At 45.1% G+C, this 18,724-nt stretch overlaps 1 protein-coding gene across 7 annotated transcripts in view; it reads left to right on the plus strand.

The window, feature by feature from the left end:
- The window catches only part of SMARCD3 (SWI/SNF related BAF chromatin remodeling complex subunit D3), a 76,699-nt gene that overhangs the window by 24,770 nt on the left and 33,205 nt on the right, over positions 1–18,724 (plus strand). Inside the window, exons 1-2 of one of the 7 annotated variants that reach the window (XM_075747030.1) lie at positions 8,146–8,450; positions 8,890–8,999. The exons of 1 other annotated variant lie outside the window; for it this stretch is intronic. In XM_075747030.1, coding sequence (XP_075603145.1) covers positions 8,940–8,999 — 60 coding nt within the window. In that variant the 5' untranslated portion in view covers positions 8,146–8,450; positions 8,890–8,939. 5 more of the 7 variants (XM_075747034.1, XM_075747028.1, XM_075747031.1 and 2 more) reach the window with 5 other exon arrangements.

Genomic DNA, 18,724 nt, shown 5'->3' on the forward strand with positions numbered 1-18,724 from the left:
TATTCACCTATTAATGGTTCTACTAGTTTAGTTGAAATGGGAGGTGAATTTATTAGACAGTCTATGCCAAGATTGTTCTGTTTTCCTTCTTTGGTTACGTGCCTTCTCCAGTCCCCTAGTGCTTTCTAAGACTGTTTCTCAGATCTGATGTAGCTTTGCATATTAATACATCCTTCAGTCAGTATTTACTTATTATTGATTTGCTTAAACTATTGATACTTTTCAATTGATTTTCAGTGAGAATAGGATATAATTCCTAGCATTATTAATATTAATCAAAATCGGCTTTAAAAATATTTTTTTCCTGATAAAGAAACAGGAAATCCTGCTAGTTTTCCTGTAATATAGAAGGGCAGGAATACTTAGGCAGTTGCATTAGTTTGATTCTAAGTCCATGCAAGGCTCAAGAATAATTTTTAAGAGAAAATAACTTAGCATGTGGAGGATGTAGATGGTAGATGGGATAAAAAAGCAGTGCAAGTTTACTAACCTACTGTCTTTCTCATACCTAATTTTCTGCACAAAGGAAACAGTTTTGTCTTATTTATCTAGACTTCAGTGAAGCCTTTGATGCCGTGCTATCTGAAAATTTAGTTGGGACTCGGAAGACAGATAGTAGAAGAATTGCAAGATAGGTAAGGAACTCAGTAAAGAAGACACAACAGACATTGCAGTTTCTTCAGGATTTGCCTTGGGATTGATGTAATTGAGTATTTTCTTCAGGATTTGCCTTGGGATTGATGTAATTGAATATTTTCAGTAATGCCCATGGCACAAAAATAGGAACTGTAGTAATTAAATTTGTTGATGATACAAAATAGACAGGTATCATTGAAGCACAAGAGAATAAGTTATATGGAAAGAACTGGATGATTCTGAAGACCACACAAATAGAAATCGGATGATATCTGATGACAATATAGTGCGTAGTCATGCACTTAGGGACTTGCAACAGGAATCAGCACTGTAAGATGGAGACTTATCTAACGGCAGTGATTAACAGCCCAGTACATTAGTCTGCTTGCAGGAGAACGTGGGGTTATCACTGTCACAATACTGTGGAAGGCAATTGTGAACCTAGCAAAGTTTGGTAGAGATTTCTGCTGGTGAGAGAAGTATTAATGCCACACGAGTACATGGCCTTCTGGAGACTATAGGTACAGTTCTGTCTGCCCTTGTTCTGGACAGGTTAACTGGGACTGACATGGAAAAGGCTGATGGAATGATGAGAAATGGGCACTCAGTTTTAAGAGACCAACAGTTTCACTTGTTTAGTCTGACAAAAGGACAAGTGAATGTGGGTATGACTGCTGTGTATAAATGCTTCAAAGCATAAACGTTAGACACGACCATTAAGGGCAATATTAGTAAAAGAATAAATTGGAATAGGCAGATATACTAAAAGAAGATACTCTGTCATTCAAAGAACTCAGTTTTTTAGCAGCTCTCCCAGAGGAATACCAAGGTTTAAAGTGTGATGTAATAAATTTATGCCTGAAAGGGTTACATATGACATGATTGCTATTGATTAAACAACAGTGAATTTGCTGACCCAGTGGTTCCCCCATCTGTGTTCTGTCAAGTCATGATAGCAAGTGAATCCTTTATGATGCTCCTACCAAACACCCCCTAAAGTCATTGTTCTAAGCACCAAGTATCATGAAGATACTTCCACCTTTTGGACTAGGGGACAGTATATTTGGGGGTAGTTGTTGATAGGTCTTTTTCTCTCTTCCTCCAGGATTCCCCACCAAGAATTCCTCTATTTCCTTCACTTTTGAAAAACAGAAATCCGTACTCCCAACACAATCTCCTATCTTCTCAATTCTTCTTCCAGGACCAAAGTCTTCCTTCTGACTTCTCATATTTTGCAGCTCTGCTTTGGCCTTTGGCTAGAAAATAGAGTATTGTGGACTGCTGCTTGTAGCACTCTGCTAAGAAGGTGTGACAAGCCATGCACAGATGTCGCTGCACAAGCTGTGAAGAAGTGGGTTTGGTGAGGATGGAAAAGTGGAGCCAGAGATATAGTAGATAATAGTATATAGCTTAATATAGTATATTAAGCTAGACAGCTTAATATGGGGTCGCGCAGAATTGCGCAGAGTTGGGTAAAATACAAGTACGGTTGATATCATGATAATACTGATGACTTATTATTTTGCATGCTATAGTATTACGTATCTTTTTTCCATCTTTTGGCATCCCTGCTGTTGCCTTTGATTGCTTTTAAAATAATCAGGAGATAAGTTTGTAATTCTCTCTTTACCTCTGCAGAATAATGTTTGGAACCTCTGGAGGAGACAGACACAAATGCTTTTCTTTGCCTTCATTTATTCTTTTTTGCCTTTATTTCAAGTCTTCTTTCTTTATGCATGCTACAAATTGCTTATGGTATTTCCTCATTGCAGATAGATTTTAAAAACAGTTAATGGAAAGGCCTAACATATAAAAAGGTAGATCTATGAGACAGTCATGCAAGATGGTGGTTGAAGATATGCGAGTCAAGGAGAGAGCAGAAAGCCGCAGTGTAAAAGTTATACAATACTTGGGAATTCTTAAAAGATAACTGGCAGCAATCTTTTTATGCAGATTCCTTATTCTTACATTGTTGTAGCAATCAGATGTGTATTTTTTCCAAAATAAAAATTTAAGGGACCCTTTTTGATTGGCTTAAGCTTATTTTCATCTGATCTGTGAAATCTGTCAGGGGAAACCACTCTGGATAGAAAAAAAGTATTATCTTTGTCTTATGAAATTCTGTACAGTTTCTGTAGGAAAATAAGGCAAAAGGAACCTCTGGGAACAAGCTAGTCCCCTGTCCTGCCCCAAGTCAGAATCTACACTGCCTACATCACTCTGGGCAGATACTTGTCTAACCTGTTCTTGAAAGACCTTCAGTGATGGAGATGCCCATCCTTGCTGGACGAACTATCCCAGAACATCTCTACTTGTACTGCTGTACTCTGTACTAACTTAAATCTTCATGGGAGAAATTTCAATCCATTATTTCTTGTACTGTGTATATGGGGAGCAGCTCTTCCCTGTATTTGCAGCACCCTTTTGGGTATCTGAGGACTGTTATTTTTCTCTCTATCTTTTGGGGCTTTACAGTTCTTGTCACACTTACTGTTCTCTGAACCATCCTGATTTCTCCTACACATATTTTCTCTGATGCACAGAGCCCCAAACTGCAAAGGACAGTCTGCTTGAAACATTAGCAATTCATACCACAACAGAAGGATTACTCTGGAAGGGTTCCTCAGCAATACTGGCAAAATTTAATTTTGCAGCCTCAGGGAAATGTTGAGCTGAGGCTGCTTGTGCCCTGGAGAGGACAAGGGATGGGGAAGAAGAAGAGACAAAATGTGGGCGAAAAAAAAAAAGAATAATCCAGAGTGTCATTGTCACTGCTTATACTGCCACCAAGGAGATGAGAGAAGTGGGGCAGCATTCAGTTACTGCTTTTCTGGTTTGGGGTTTGGTTTTTTCTTTTGGGGGGGGGTGTGTGTTTGGGGTTTTTTGTGGGTTTTTTTTTTCTGCTTAATTTGTTTCAGTGTAGTACTGTTAACTCACATTCGGTTTATGATCCATTATATCTCCAATTTTTTTTTTTTGGGGAAAAAAAATATTCTTCAGCCAATTGCCCTCCATCTTCTATTTATATAGTTGTTGATTTCTATCTTGATGTAGAACTTTGCACAATTTTTAATTGAATTATGTCCTGTTTTTTCAAACCACATCTCCAGCTTCTCAGCATTTTAATCATCTCTCCTAGCATCCCTGTAACCCCTCCAAACCATATATTGCTAGGAAGTTTAATAAGCATGTTCTCTAATTCATTATCCATATTGTTAATGAGAACATTGAATAATTCTGAACTCAGGAACAAGTGGTCAGTTCTTTAGAATAAACAGAGCTTCAATCTCAGGGTATTTTCCGTCTGTTTTTCAGTACGTTTTCTATGCCATGTTGCATCAATTCCAAAACTGTTGAGAATATGTTAAGTTTCAGCACACAGAGTGTTGCTGATTTAAGTGAAAATTGGATGAGAGAAACCATGCCTCTTTAAGGCAACCAGCACCTTCATGTGCTTAATTACGTGCAGATAAAAAAACTGAAAGCAGCTGCAAACATATCTCCCAAACGCAAGAACTTGACTCGTATCTTTTTTAACCTGACCATCTTAGTTTAAAAATCTTAAAGTTTGAATAATAGCACAGAAGTAAAACCAAAACACGCAAACTTGTGGGAGAAAAGGTGGCCTCTCAGAGCCCCTAGAGGTAAGGAGGAAGAACATCAGCTTTTCTTTGAAATAAAATGGCCTAGGAATATAGCATAAAGGGAGCTTGAAGTGAGCAGTGGAGGTGTGAAAGGAGGCCCCAGAGTGTGCTCAGCCTCCAAGAACTAGTAAAGGAACACAAGCATTATAGAGTGAGTCCCGTGCCACTGACATCATCTAGACCAGAAATGGCTGGGAGCTGCCAGGATACCTGTAGCAGTTGGGAAAGACTTGGGTTGAACCAGGCATTTTTTTTTAAAGAACACAGACACCATGTGTCTATACTTTTATGAAAACAACATGTAGGGAAAATAGAAAAAAGAAACAATTTAAAATAAAATTAAATTTTTCTCTTAGTTTGGCAGACATTTTTGCACTGCAACCTTCACCGTTTTGTGCAAACGCACGGCGCAGTAGTTTTCCTTGATGGCACTGTGGTGAGCAGAAGTATCACAGGACATGGGTTTCGTTCTCAGCCAGGTGATGTCGGGCAAGTCACTTCCATCCACTTGTACCTTCTTTTCCATTTGCAAAAGAAAAGAGCTACTTCTACTGATTTCTTAAGTACTTAGAAAACTACAATCACACTAGTAAGAGCTGTTTTACTATTACTTTTTTTTTTCCTCATTCAGTCTATGGCTACAGTGAATCTGCCATTCCTTAATGCTCAAGGACCTCGTAATTTCATGTTCTTTGGAGAAAATCTCTTTATATAATGCCTGTTAAGAACATCCAGATAGAATACAACACATATTGTATAGTATTAAATTGAAAGTCAATTAACACTTCCTAATATATCCTCCTGCTCCAGAAAGTAATAGAGAAGCCAGCTACTGAGGGAGATGAGAGCAACTGTAGCTTGTTACTTTATAACTGGCCAGAAAAATAAAAAAGCATCAAACCCGCAACCCTAACGCACGCCTCCCGACTGCGCAGTACCGACAGTGACAGAAGGGCCCGAGGGCGGCAGCGGCGCGGGGGCCGCATGGCTGGCGCGGCGGTGGGGGCGAGCGCGGGGCTCGGCGCCGCTCGCCGCGTTCTCCGGCTGCCACCGACAAGTGAATTCGCTATCACGGGAGTCGCAAAACGCCTGCTAAGAGCCCGATTCCGCTTTGTCTTCCACCTCCAGCCCGGGAAGCCCTGCGTCAGCGGCGCCTCGCCGGGGACGTCCCTTGGCGGGGGGGGCGGCGAGCGGCGCCGAGCCCCGCGGCCTGGCCCGGCGCTGCCGGCCGCACCGAGCTCCGTCCCCGGCGGGGGCGCGGACGAGCGGCGGCGCCGCCTGTCCCCACCGCCACGCGGGCTCGCTCCCTGAGCCACGCAGGCCCGCACCTCTCCCTGCACACCGGCCTCCGCCGGGCGGGATCAGTCGTCCGGTCCGGGCGGGGCTCGGCGGCGGCGCCCCTCGGGCGCGGCGCGGAAGGGGTTAAGGCCGCTCCCTCCCGGCGTCCGGCCGTCCCCGCCCGCGCGTCCCCCGCTAGGCCACGGCTGACCTTCACGGGAGCCGCGCCGGGCATGCGCGCCGCCGCGCTCGGGGCCCGCGGGGACTTGCGGGCGGCCCGCTTCGCTTCGCTTCGCTTCGGCTCGGTTCGGCGCGGCCCGGCCCGGGACGTGCGGCACGGCCCTCCGCCCGCCCGCCAGCGGCGCGCCCGGGACGTCGGCTGGCGCACGCCCTGCCCGTGCCGGGCGCGCCGTTGCCATTCGGTGCCGATGGTGCTGGCGGAGGAGCGCGGGGGGACGCGAGGGGGGACTGCGCGCCGCGCCGCAGCCTGGAGCCGCGCCCCGCCGCCGCCGGCCCCTTCCCGCTCCGCGACGCCGTGCGCGCTGGCAGCGCGGGCGGGCGGGCGGCCCTGCCGTGCGCGGGTGCGCAGGGGCGAGCCGCGGGGTGCTCCGCGGGCCTGGCGGTGCCGGGGTCGGAGGCCGTTACGGCTGCGAGCGGCCGTTTGCCGGGAGCCTTCTCCAGCCAGCCGCTGTGGGCTTGAGCGTGCTGCCAGCTTCTCGTTTGTGCCTTGTCCGTGCAGTGAGTGCGGTTGCTCGGTTCCCCTTAAGGAATGGGAATGACAACACCTGCACAGACCTGTGTCAGTAACGCCGCTGCGGGGAAAGCTGGTGCTTCTCTGGCGAGTGCAGGAGCCAGCAGTCAGCGCCGTCTCTAAAGAAAAGGCATGTCATCTTGCTGGGAGCATGGGAAAGGGCTCACAAGATGGGAGCCAACATTTCTGTGTGCTTCTGGGATCTAAAAAAAAATTGCAGATGCGGGCCTAATGCACCTTGCCAGGCATGCTGACACATAGAATCACAGAATCATTGAGGTTGGAAAAGACCCTTGAGTCCAGCCATTAACCTAACAGTACCAAGTCCACCAGACACGTAGCAGTTTGATTCCAGATTACGTGTGCCTTCAGTTTAAGTCAGCTAGAACCTCGGGGATAGTTGAGGCACTGGATAAGCCTGCGCTGCTTTGCTTGGCATATTCCTTCTGAGGGACTGAGAGGGGGACGGGGAGCTGATAACAGTGCCCATCCTCCCAAACTTTCTGTGATTCCTATGGCTATTGCCACACAGTAGTGCTTGGATTCAGGTCACCCTAAAAATCAGTGGAGGTTGTTGCCTTCTTGCCCATGTGCAAAGGGTTGCGTGATCTCCATGGTTTGCTCTTCGCGGCTGGCTAATGCAGCATCTCTTCTGTGCTTGCTTTTATTACTGGTTGAGGGCAGAAATTCGTTTGTTTCAGATCTGATTCTCTTCTGTTTGCAGTCTTGCCAGAAAATTCACAGCCCCTAGACAAGAATTTCAAGCAGAGGAATAGAAAAACCCCCTCTTGTAACCTGGCAACATCTTGTCTATTGCTGTATTAGGCAGACTGGGAAACATCAGCCCCTTGCAAGCCGCAGACACACAAGGAGCTGTCGGTGAGCAGATCGGTGCCCCAGGCCACCGCTGCCTGCACTGCCATTATGGAGGAGCCAGCGCTGCTGCTCACAGAATGGCCGCCGTGCTGCCAGCATCTGGCGCTGTGCTAGCCGATGTCCATCCAGGGCTGCTGCAGCGGCAAGCGGTTGCAGAGGGGGCGGTCTGCCGCCTTGAGTCCCCTTTCCCTGGGCGGCAGGTGGGCTCCATGTTCCCGACAGTGTCCTGGGATGACACGTGTTGTCACGCAGGGCTTTGTGTGATAAGCAGCGAGCTGCTGATGTCTCACGGCAGCTGTGGTGTTAATAATTTGTCTGCGTCCGTCAATCACCTGGGGTCTCTAATGGATCCGTCACAGTGATACCAAAGCATCCTGAGAGCGGTCACCCCGCGAGAGAGGCTGCGGGTGGCTGGGAGCATGGAAGCAAGTCAGGCGTTGTGCTGTCGCCATGCTGCCCCCCGCCCCCTTCCTCCCGCTGTTCTCACACTCTTTCTTTCCCCTCGCTCTTACACACTGCCCCTCCCTGTTCCCAGCTTTCTGCCTCCTGCTGTTTCTCTCTCTTGTCCAAAGGGGTTAGTTCTCAGTCTCACATGCTGGAAATGCTGCCAGTGAATGTTTCTGTGTGCTGCCTGCCAGGTCCCTGGGGAAGAGGCCTGGAAATGCAGTGCAGGAGGAGCAGTGGGAGCAAGGGAAAACCATTGTTTCTCACTGCTCGCCTGCTGCATTTTCTAATGGGAAAAGACTCTCCGTGAGGTACCGAGTTTTATGTCACAGCTGAAGTTGCCCCCTCCCCCTCCCCCCTTGCCCCAGAATTTACCATCCCCTGGTGCAGAGGAGGAGCGGTTGCAGCACTGCTACGAAAAAGCTGAGACGTGTTTTCAATTTGCCTCCTGCTTATCTCTGCTGTTTGGACAGAGAGGTTTAAAAAGCTGGATTTTCTGTCCCTGCAGAGTAAACACACAGAACCCGGCAGCACAAACTATTTCTGGCTTATCAGTGGAGGAATGCAGCAGCTGAGGCTTAGCGCGAGTGGGCCGTCAGGAAGGCCCTGAAGGGGCCCCCTCCCCACTCCGCGCTATTAGAAGTGTGAGAGCCCAGCAGGACTCAGAGGGGAGAGTTGGAGAAAAAGGCAGAAAAGGGAAAGAAAGAGGAAGAGAGAGAGTGAGAGAGGCTGAGCAGACCCTGATGGCTACAGACGAAGTTACAGGAGGGGCTCGCAAAGCTACGAAAAGCAAACTTTTTGAGTTTCTGGTCCATGGGGTGGTGAGTCGGGAAAGTTAGTGAGCTGGCTGGCTCTGAATAGAGGGATGAGTGGAAACTGGAGGCTCTGTGCTGGGCTGGATCGGCTCCTGCAGTGTGCTCCTGGGGCGCTGGTAACTGCCTTGCCAGGAGAGCACCGGGGTCTGTAAAGCCCCCAGAATATGCACTGATTCATTGATGATATAGGCTTGTGTCTGGGGGGATGTGTGCTGTGATTTTTGCTTTGATTCTCCATGAATGGTGAATAGCGTGCTTTTGAGCCTGATCGTGGTGCAGAATCTGCACTGGATCTGACCCAAATGGGCTTGTAGGACACTTTGTTCTGTAATCAAACTTGTGTTTTGAAAAACAATTCTGATGAAAGCCTGATGAAGCCTTGTGGTACTGCCTCTGGTTCTTGTCTCCAGTCTTGGCTCGTGTGTATCCTCTGGCTACTTAACAGGTGACTTTCAGGGGCTTGAAGAGATTAGCTCTGCAGATCTGCAACAGTCTATGGGAACTCACCCAGGAGAGAATTTCAGGGTGCCATGCTTAATTAAAGCAACCCTTCAGGTATTTAAAATTTTTCCAGCTTTTGTTTAAGAATCAGGTCTTTGATCTCCATTTAAGGTGAAATGCTAACCCTGTTTTGCTGCCATTGGAAATGATCTTTAAATGACTCTCTAGTGATTGAGAGCAGTCACCGTTTATAACATTTGGATTTCTTGTGTTGATACACATTTAACAAAAATAAGACTGTGAAAGAGCCCCAGGGAATGCAGATATTGTTTGGCTACTGATAGTCCCAAGTGTTTTCTCTCTCTCTCTCGAGGATTCTGGCATCTCCTGTGACACCTTTTTGAAGACATCAGGTGGGGGCTTTTGTGCGAAGATCATAGAAATTTGTGGAGCTCACGGCAGGCTCCCAGGTTGTCTCCGTAATTCAGGCTTACTCCAGATGTGTAGGCTCTAGAGCGTGTCCTGCAGATCCTGGATGTGATGGGACTGGCAAGGCTAAGGACTTTTAGGTGGTGTTCTGCGCTTGTGAGAACAGTGAACAGGTGATATAGTGCCAGTGTGCAGGAGCAGTCTGTCGCAAGATTGACGGATGTACAGGGATGACTGAAGAACAGATGAGCAGGTATCTAGCAGTGGTTTTGTTGTGGACATGCGAGTTCATTAAGATAGTCTGGCTCAGGATGGCTATTGCTAGGCAGAACCATAGGCAAGTTGGGAGGGATGGGCATATGGGATGCTTTTGCCTTTTCCAAGGTTTCTGTTGGCATTTGCACACCAGTGGTCTTCCTTTAGTATCAAGAAGAGTGGCAAAAATAGGTGAATTTGCTTCTTCTACATCTAGATGGACTTCATGTGAAAGCAGCATGCTAGCCTCTTAAGCATGGGAATTTCTAATTTATACCAGAATTAATATAGCAGAACTCATTTCCATTACTTATTTGGATGCTAGAAAAGTCTGCCTTTTCTGCCCTGGGAGTTTTACCACTAGCGGCATCTTACTTGAATTTGCCTGGAATATCTGCATTTATTTGTCATCTTTCTGCTACTTCTTAGTGAAGCTGGGGCTTCTTGTCTGTTATTCTGTTGCCTCAACACCTCATGTATGACCCGCTCCTTTCCTCCATGATTATCATCTCCTACAGTTCTGCTGTTTGTTCCTTCTTTGTTCTTTCCTTTAGTTTCTTCCTCATCTCGGGTTCATTTTGAGCAAAACACAGATTGGGGTAGTCAGTCTTCCACTACTTAGATAAAAAAAGGTGTAACTTCATTTCATCTCTTCAGGTCCTGTATCCTACCAAATAAGAGAATGCGGTATTACATTGAGTTTTCATATTGCTGGCTATTGAGGTTTTATTACCATCCACAGTGTGTCAGCATCTGAATTAATTTCGTGAAAAATCAAGTTATATAGCAAACTTTACTGGAATTCCTTGGAGTCAGACTCTGCTCTAATTTCAGGGAAAAATGTCCTCTTCAAATTACTTATGTTTTATTTTATCTATGCTAACATTATTTGATTTGGTTATTGCAGCTTTTTTTTTTTTTCCCCATCCAAATATGGGGAAAGGTAAATAGAGGTTGAATGTTGTGAGAAAATTTTTTGCTATGTGACCACTTAAATGAACAGGATAATTTTGCAGTATTTCCTAAGGGCAGTTAGCTTTTGGATTCACTTGGTCTTTCTGGAAACATATGTTCCTTTGCTAAGGTCACTTCGCCCTTTGCTCTTGTGCACTTGATCTTGCCTTTGTTCTTTTCCATATTGCCAGCTTAGAAGATGTCGTCTTCCTTGTTTGTCCCAGTCAAACAGGATACCCCTGAAAAGCGAAATCTCTTAATGATTAAAAATCTCAAGTGTGATACTTCATTCTAGTCCTGCTTGAGTTCTTAATAGTTTGTTACACCTCTGGTTAGCAATTCTTCTTTTAAAAAGGTTAGCTTTATTTCATTTATTTATTTTACAATTCTTTCACTCCTTTTCTGTTTCATCAGGGTCTTGTACGTTGTTTTTGTGGGAAGAGAGATCCCCCCCCCCCGCCAAAGGCTTCATACTTTCCTTTGTCTTTTTCTTTTTTGTTCCTCTCTGCTCTATTTCTAGCACTTTTATGGATAAATATGCCTTTAATCACACATTTATGTTGATTTATCTCTTTATTGATGCATTTTCTACTGTCCAGTAATACAGTTCAGGCTATCTTTATGACATCTCCCTCTGGGTGTCCAGCTGTTGCTTTAAATTTTGTTGACCCAAACCAAGTTATTAATCTTACTGCAGGCCATTCTGTTCCTCAGTTTCTTCTATCCTCTAGACCTTATCAAAGGCCTTTCTGCTGGCTGGATCCCTTCAATGGATGTTATCTTTGTCTCCCCCCCCCCCCCCCCCCCCCCCTTTTTTTTTCCTCCTCTTTTTCTTACTCAAACAGGTATCTTTCCATATAGCCTTGAGAAGGTCCATGGTGCAGATCTTGTCTGGACAGGAGCTTTGACATCTGTCCTCTTGTGACTCAGTTGCAGCAATCTTCTTCTTGGTGCCTTGTACTGTTGACCTTGCCTGTGTCATCTTCACACAAGAAGCTGCTGAGAGGTTCGTTTTCTCGTCCTGTTGTTCTGACCTTTTTGATCTGCTTCTGTGTCCTTTTTCTGTTTCCACTTTATCTTCCTTCCAAAACCAATCTTCTTGCCTTTTATATACAAGATACACCTATAAAGGTCTATGTCCCTTTCTTAACTATCAAGTCATATCTGTATTTACAATATACTTGCTGTCAGTTCAAATCATCTTCTTTATTCCCATAGTGATCTTGTTCTTTGTCCTCTGTGCTGTGCTTAGGAAGCTCTTCCAGTTAATTTAAGTCCTTATCCATATTTATTTTCTGCTAATATGTGTTTTTCCATAGCTCCTGCTAATCTCTACAGTTTAATATTAGTTACACATCAAGACTGCTAATTTATACAAGCCTATGTATTACTTATGTGACTCCTTTGCTTATCCTCAGTCTTCTTTATGTCTGGTTATCTACTTTTCAAATCCGGTCATAGAATTTTATGGTAAGTACAGAAACCATGTGGTATGAAATGACATTTAGTACAGTGAAAGAAGGGTCTCAAAGCATGCCATCATGTAAACAAATATTTAATATAGTGACAAATAACTTGTTGCCAATGTTCAAACAGACAAAAAGACAGGTCTGTTGCCCCAAAGATGTGTATGGAGTATGGAGTGTCTAATAGATTGATCAGTGATTTGGAAAAGGAGGTGAGCAATGAATTTCATAAACAAATTTTGCATGTCCTCATGCATTGCTGGGTTTTAAATGAACTGTAACCATTCAGGAGGAAGGCTCAGATGTCACTGTGAGCTGCCTGGTGTGTAGCAGCAGCCACTGCTACTAAGAAAGCAAGTAAACTGTTAGTCTGATTAAGAAATGGGGCAGAGAATAATACACAAGCAATTGTAAATCCATGGCATATACTTACAAGAATATTTTTCTGATTTTGGTCATCTGCATGACTAACAAGCAAAAAGAAGGGTAGGTCAGAGGGCAGTAGGAGGAGGAGGCCTGTGAAGACTTCATCAATAAGAGAATGTGGGTTTTTAAGTATTTTATTTATAATATCTAAGGATGGAGACCGATTAGGAAAGTTGTAAAATCTCTGTCACTGGAGGCTCTTAGGCAATGGTTAAAGAAGTAAACATCTATCAAAGATGATGGAGATACTGGTGATACTTCTTTGAGACAGGGAAGGACTGGATGACCTCAAGGATGCATATTTCAGTATATTATAAAAAATTATACTTGTTTTATTAGAATAGGAAGAACTACAGATATTGTCCCCAAACTGAATGGTGATCTGGTTTAAGTGGATAAAAGTGATTGTTTCTTCCAGCCAGTCATCAGTTTGTAGAGATCACTACTAGAAGTAGTGAAGTGAGGAGAATATCAGGTTTGCAAAAAGTAGAACTTTGCAAATGAAAAAATATCTCACTAATTTTTATACTATCATGGATGTAAATACTATCTTGTCAGAGCATAAATCAGCTAACACCGGAAAAGCTAGAAAAGAGCCTCATGAACTGTCATTTTTGGACAGTTTATGCCACTTCCTTAACAAAGGGCTATCTGTGCGGTTCTCTGCACTAGGACATTGTCAGGGAACAGGTCCTGGAATGGAGTCACTGGTTCGCTGCATATGTATTCCCTGTGTTGTTAAACAAGGAGGTGTTTGAAGTGAGTGTAGGGCAGCCTGGAGAGATCAAGGGACCTTACTGCAGTGAAGAAATATGACTGGAAGGTACTTGCAGAACACTGGTAGAGTGAAAACATTGTACAGCATTCAACCATGTAAGTAAGCTGCCAGTAGAAACTGAAGGCTTGTCCTTTCCTAGCCCTGCACTAATTGCAGGCTAACAAGTACAGAAAAGTTCACACATAATTAAGAAAAAAAACCCACGACATATTAATTCTAGCTAGGTCTTTAATAGAGATCAATGTGATTTTATGTAATATGGGCTTGTTAAACAAATTTGAGTTGTTCATTGAGAAAACTTGAATTTGCTGATGAATACAGGTGCACAGATGTAATTGATCTGTGAGATGTTTGAATTGCTCTTCTGGTTTTTGAAAAGGAAATACTGTGGGAATATGAAAACAGTCACACTGGATCATTTAGCCCAGTGTCTCCAGTTGCAGGGAACAGCAGAAGACTACATGGTGGTGTAGGAACAAGGCAAAGACTAGTGATTCTTCATCCAAATACTCTGTGCTTAGTAGCCCTGGACCTTTCTGACCCAAAGCTGCCCTCTCTGTGTAGTACCTCTGCATGGATTTTATTTATGTAGGTTAGTCTGCTGATGTCTTCCTGAACCCGTATAAACTTTTAGCATTCACAGTGTTTTGTATTAGGAATTTTTGTAGCTTATCTTACATAAATAAGTACCTGATCCTGCCAACTGCTAGCTGTTGTATAATTCTTGTAAGGTAAGAGACAGTGAACTCGTTATCAGTCTCTTCTCTCGCCGTGCTAATCATGATGTTGCAGAGCTCCGTTGTTGCCTCTCCTCTCCCAAAGCTGTGCTTTTTACAGAGTCAGGAGGCACATTCTGGTAGTTCTTCACACAAAATCCGTTCTATACATTATATCACAGCAGTGGGTGTGATCAGATCTATTAGAACGAGCAAGCTGATGGAACTCAAAGTTGGTATACGTAGTTTATTAGTTTCAATTCCAAAGAATTTTCTTTTTTTTTTTTTCTTGGTTGCATCCGAGTGCTTCCTTTGACGTTTGGTGTCAGATTATTCTGAGCTGTGAATGGACATACATGAAATAGAAAGGTTGTCACTGAACTTTGTCTCAAGGTATAATTCATTATTCTGTAAATGTGATGTTTTCTAAGTTAAAGATTTTTGTCATGAATATTATGTAAAAATGGGTGGGCATTGGAACACTTGGACCTTGATTCCAGGATGTGAGAGCATTTGGGAAATGGAGGAAAGTGAATATGGCAGCCAAGCAAGAAGAATTGCAATACTGATGTTTCTGCTTACTAAATCTCTGAAAGATTCATAGACGTGAAAAAAAAAAAAGAACTCATGAAGTAACAACTGCAGTTATAGGAGAGGAGGGAAGCTGTCTTTGCTACAACTTTTCTTCTTGCACTTCTAAGAGTCCATTTTGAAATGGCACATTCAGTTGGCAAACCATTTGTGCAGTCAGAAATCTGGTGCCATCAGACAATATCAGTCTAATCTAAATTTCTTAATTGTTCCAGATACTTCTAGTGACCCATTCTTACCTCCAGACAGCATCTGGCATCTCCTCTTGGTTATGTTTATTATGCCTTATAGAAATACAGAGTGGTTTGGGTGGGCAGGGACCCCACAGCGCATCCAGTGCCACCCCTGCCCTGGGCAGGGACACCCTCCACTAGCCCAGGTTGCCCAAAGCCCCATCCAGCCTGGCCTTGAACACTGCCAGGGAGCCAGGGGCAGCCACAGCTTCTCTGGGCACCCTGTGCCAGGGCCTCAGCACCCTCCCAGGGAAGGATTGCTGCCTCCCATCCCATCTCCATCTCCCCTCCTGCAGCTTCAGGCCATTCCCCTTGGCCTGTCCCTCCCTGCCCTTGGCACCAGCCCCTCTCCAGCTTTCCTGGAGCCCCTGCAGGGACTGGAAGGGGCTCCAAGGTCTCCCCGCAGCCTTCTCTTCTCCAGGCTGAACCAGCCCAACTCTCTCAGCCTGTCTTCTCTCAGCCTGTGCTCCAGCCCTCTGATCATCTTTGTGGCCCTCCTCTGGACTCGCTCCAACAGGATGTCTTTCTTATATTGTTTGCTCAGAGAGGTTATGGAGTCTCCTTCTCTGGAGATATTCAGAACCCACCTGGACGTGATCCTGTGCAACCTGCTCTGGGTGATCCTGCTCTAGCAGGGGGTTGGACTAGATGATCTCCAGACGTCCCTTCCAATCCCTGCCAATCTGTGATTCTGTGGGAACCCCCAAGCTGGACGCAGTACTCCAGATGGGTTCTCACCAGAGTGGAACAGAGGGTCAGAATCCCCTCCCTCGACCTGCTGGCCACGCTTCTTTTGATGCAGCCCAGGATGTGGTTGGCTTTCTGGGCTGCAGGCACACATTGCCGGGTCATGCTGAGCTTCTCATCCACCAACACCCCTAAGTCCTTTCTCCTCAGGGCTGCTGTCAATCCATTCTCCACCCAGCCTGTACTTGTGCTTGGGATTGCCACGACCCATGTGCAGGACCTTGCACTTGGCCTTGTTGAACTTCACACGGGCCGACCTCTCCAGCCTGTCCAGGTTGCTCTGGATGGCATCCCTTCCCTCCAGCGCGTTGAGTGCACCACACAGCTTGGTGTCATCAGCAAGCTTGCTGAGGGTGCACTCAGTCCTACTGTCCTTGTGGCTGACAAAGATGTTAAACAGTGCCGGTCCCAATACCGACCTCTGAGGAAGGGCAGTCGTCGCTGGTCTCCACTTGGAGATCGAGATGTTGACTGTAACTCTTTCAGTGCAATCATCCAGCCAGTTCCTTAGCATCAGTAGGCATCAGTAGCTACTGTAATGGCTTGACACGATATTTTGTCTAGCCAAGGTAGCTTCTATTTTTAGCTAAAAAATTTATGCTATTTGTATACTTGGTAGTTGTTATCGTTCTCAAAATCTGCCAGTTTATCTGTTAACAAAAAGCCTGTGACGGTTCACTGCGTGCCATCAGAGTCCTGGATGGTGCCGAGATGGATAGAGTCTATGACTTTCAGAACAGGAAATTGCTGTAGGTGCATCTCAATGCTATATTGCATTGCAGTGACTCACTGCTCTCTGTTCAGTACCTTTCTAAGGTTCTCGTAGGTGCTTTTACTCTTTTCTTGACTCTTTGCCTTTTACCTATCAGTTCTCCGGGTTATTTTCCTCTATCTAGTATGTCCAGACAGGAACCCTCCTTTTTTTTGCTTCAGCATTTTGGCTACTATGATGTCGATGTCCCTTGAGAAAAGAATCTGCAGTAGAAGTACATAGAAAAGCACCATTCCAATGTTGTCTCATTTCTGCTGTCAGACAGGAGTTGAAGAATGACGAAGAGGAAAGAGGCAATCCTCTGGTGTGACAGGAGGTTCAAGCAGGGAAGAAAGTAGAAAAGCCAGATGTGTGGCTTGGGAAACTGGCCAGTGGAAGGTATTGATAGGGACTTGGCAGCAGTTGTCAGGAGGGTGATACGCTTACCGCACCAGCAGTGTACTCAGCTTTGGAAGGGTGTAGCCAGGGCAGTGGTAGACTGTGTACAGGAATGCAGGCAATCGGCAGAATTCTTAGGGACCAGGATGCATGCATGAAATATTGGTTGTGTGCCTTTCTCTGTGTGCCGTACTGTTTGGCCTTGCCAGGCTGCTCTGCAGGCAGCTCTACTCTACTGCTTCATCTTCTCAGAGCTGTGGGAGTGGTCCCTTCAGCTGGGGACATAGTGTGGTCTTTGTAATTTCCTATGGCCCACAATGGGTTTGCCCTCTGTCCAGTAAGGTGTTTGAAGTAGTGCAGAGTAATACATGTACGTGGAACCAATGGAGGGAAAAAGGGCATAAGTCTGTGGGTAAGAACAGAGTTGGGTCAGGTAGAGGGGTCTGAAGTAGATGATTTCCTAGGAAGGAGGATGCGTCAGTGCCATTTTCTACTGCAGCCTTCACCATGGATGATACTTGTTCAGGACAGATTCCATCCCTCTGAGGAAGAGGGGAGAAAGAGATCCTAACCCATAGACAGGTGCACCTCCAAGGTCTCTTTCAAAAGATGTAATGGTATTGTAATACTTTCCAGTATCAAGACTTCTTTTTAATGTCAGTATTGTGAAAAATGTGATGTATTGTCTGTCACTGTCTTGTCTTGCACATGTGTTTGAGAGCAAAATAAACTTTTAGATAAGGTTAAGAAACTGCTTGTGTGGTCTTTTAGAAGGGTTTAGACAGAGGAAGCATTTCTGTATCTTGGGAGTCTGGTGGGCTTGCAGCAGGGAGATGGCAGTTGTGGAGTGAGTAATATGTTATCTATGGATGATATCAGAGATAGGAACATAAGGGAGGAGAAGGAATGAGGTGGGGCAAGGGGTGAGATTGAATATGCTTTTGCTAGAACTGTCTCCTTTTTCTCAGTTTTGTTCTTTCACTACATTTCTCTATTTTGATGTTTAACAAAGGAAACTGAAGGAAGTTCAAAGATGCCAGACTTAAATCGAGAGTAGATTTGGCTTGCTGACCTTGTTCTCCAGGCCTTACGGTGTCCTTTACAGAAGCAGAAGAGTGGGCCTGCAGTCTCATCCTTGTGGCCAGTCTCCAGGAGGGACGAACATGAGATGGCTGTGCCCAGGATCTAGTCTCTTCTGAATGACTGTCAAATGTCCCCCGCTGATTGACAGACAACAGCAGGCCCAATGGTCTGCTCTTTGCTGGAAGGTCACAATGTGTGTGTAGATTGACAGACAACAGACAGATCTTAAAACACAAGCTCAAGTGAGAAGTATTTTCTGGGCCATTTGTTTCTGCTGACTCTGCCTGGGTCAGAGGGTGAGAGTGAGTACGTGGGAACAGAGGGAGCTGCTCTGTTCCAGCAGTTTTCATAGCTCCATGTTTATGGGAGGAGATGTTTCCAGCTCTGCACAAAGCCTCAGTTTTGCCTGTTTGCTGCCTCCTGCTGCTTATCTGCTCAGTGGCCATACCCACAATCGGTTTCCTGCATGAGTACTTGCTGAATTCACCTGCTTGGCTTCCGGTGCTGGTCTCTTTCCTACCTCAGCCGTCCTTCTCTGTCCGTACCAATTATAGCCATTGGTTCTTTGCTGATCATTCATTCCTCTTCTTTCTTTCTCCATTTTCCTTCATGCATACAGGTGGAAGGAATATCTAAGACTTGTGATGGTCAGGGAGGGCACTGAGCTGGGGCTTTGGGGAGTACAGTGGATTTGGTGGTTAATTTGGAGATGCAGGTCCAAATTATATTTAGAATTATATATTATTATAATTAATTATATATTTAGAAATTATAAAAGGATGATATAAAGATGAAATCAACTATTTTTTAATTTTTTATTTTATGTATTAATGCTGAAAAAAACATTTTCTTCCCACCCCCAATGGACTGTCTTGCATACCCTCTGGGGTGCCTGCACCTCACTGCAGAGACCACTAGTGTATTTCTCCCGAGTACTTTCTCAGTCTTTAACTCCTGATAACTCAGAGAAGTTTCTGAGCCAAATATGTTTTCCATGTCGTTAGCACCCCT

The sequence above is a fragment of the Balearica regulorum genome, chromosome 2 (assembly GCF_011004875.1).
Source record: "Balearica regulorum gibbericeps isolate bBalReg1 chromosome 2, bBalReg1.pri, whole genome shotgun sequence".
Lineage (NCBI taxonomy): Eukaryota > Metazoa > Chordata > Aves > Gruiformes > Gruidae > Balearica > Balearica regulorum.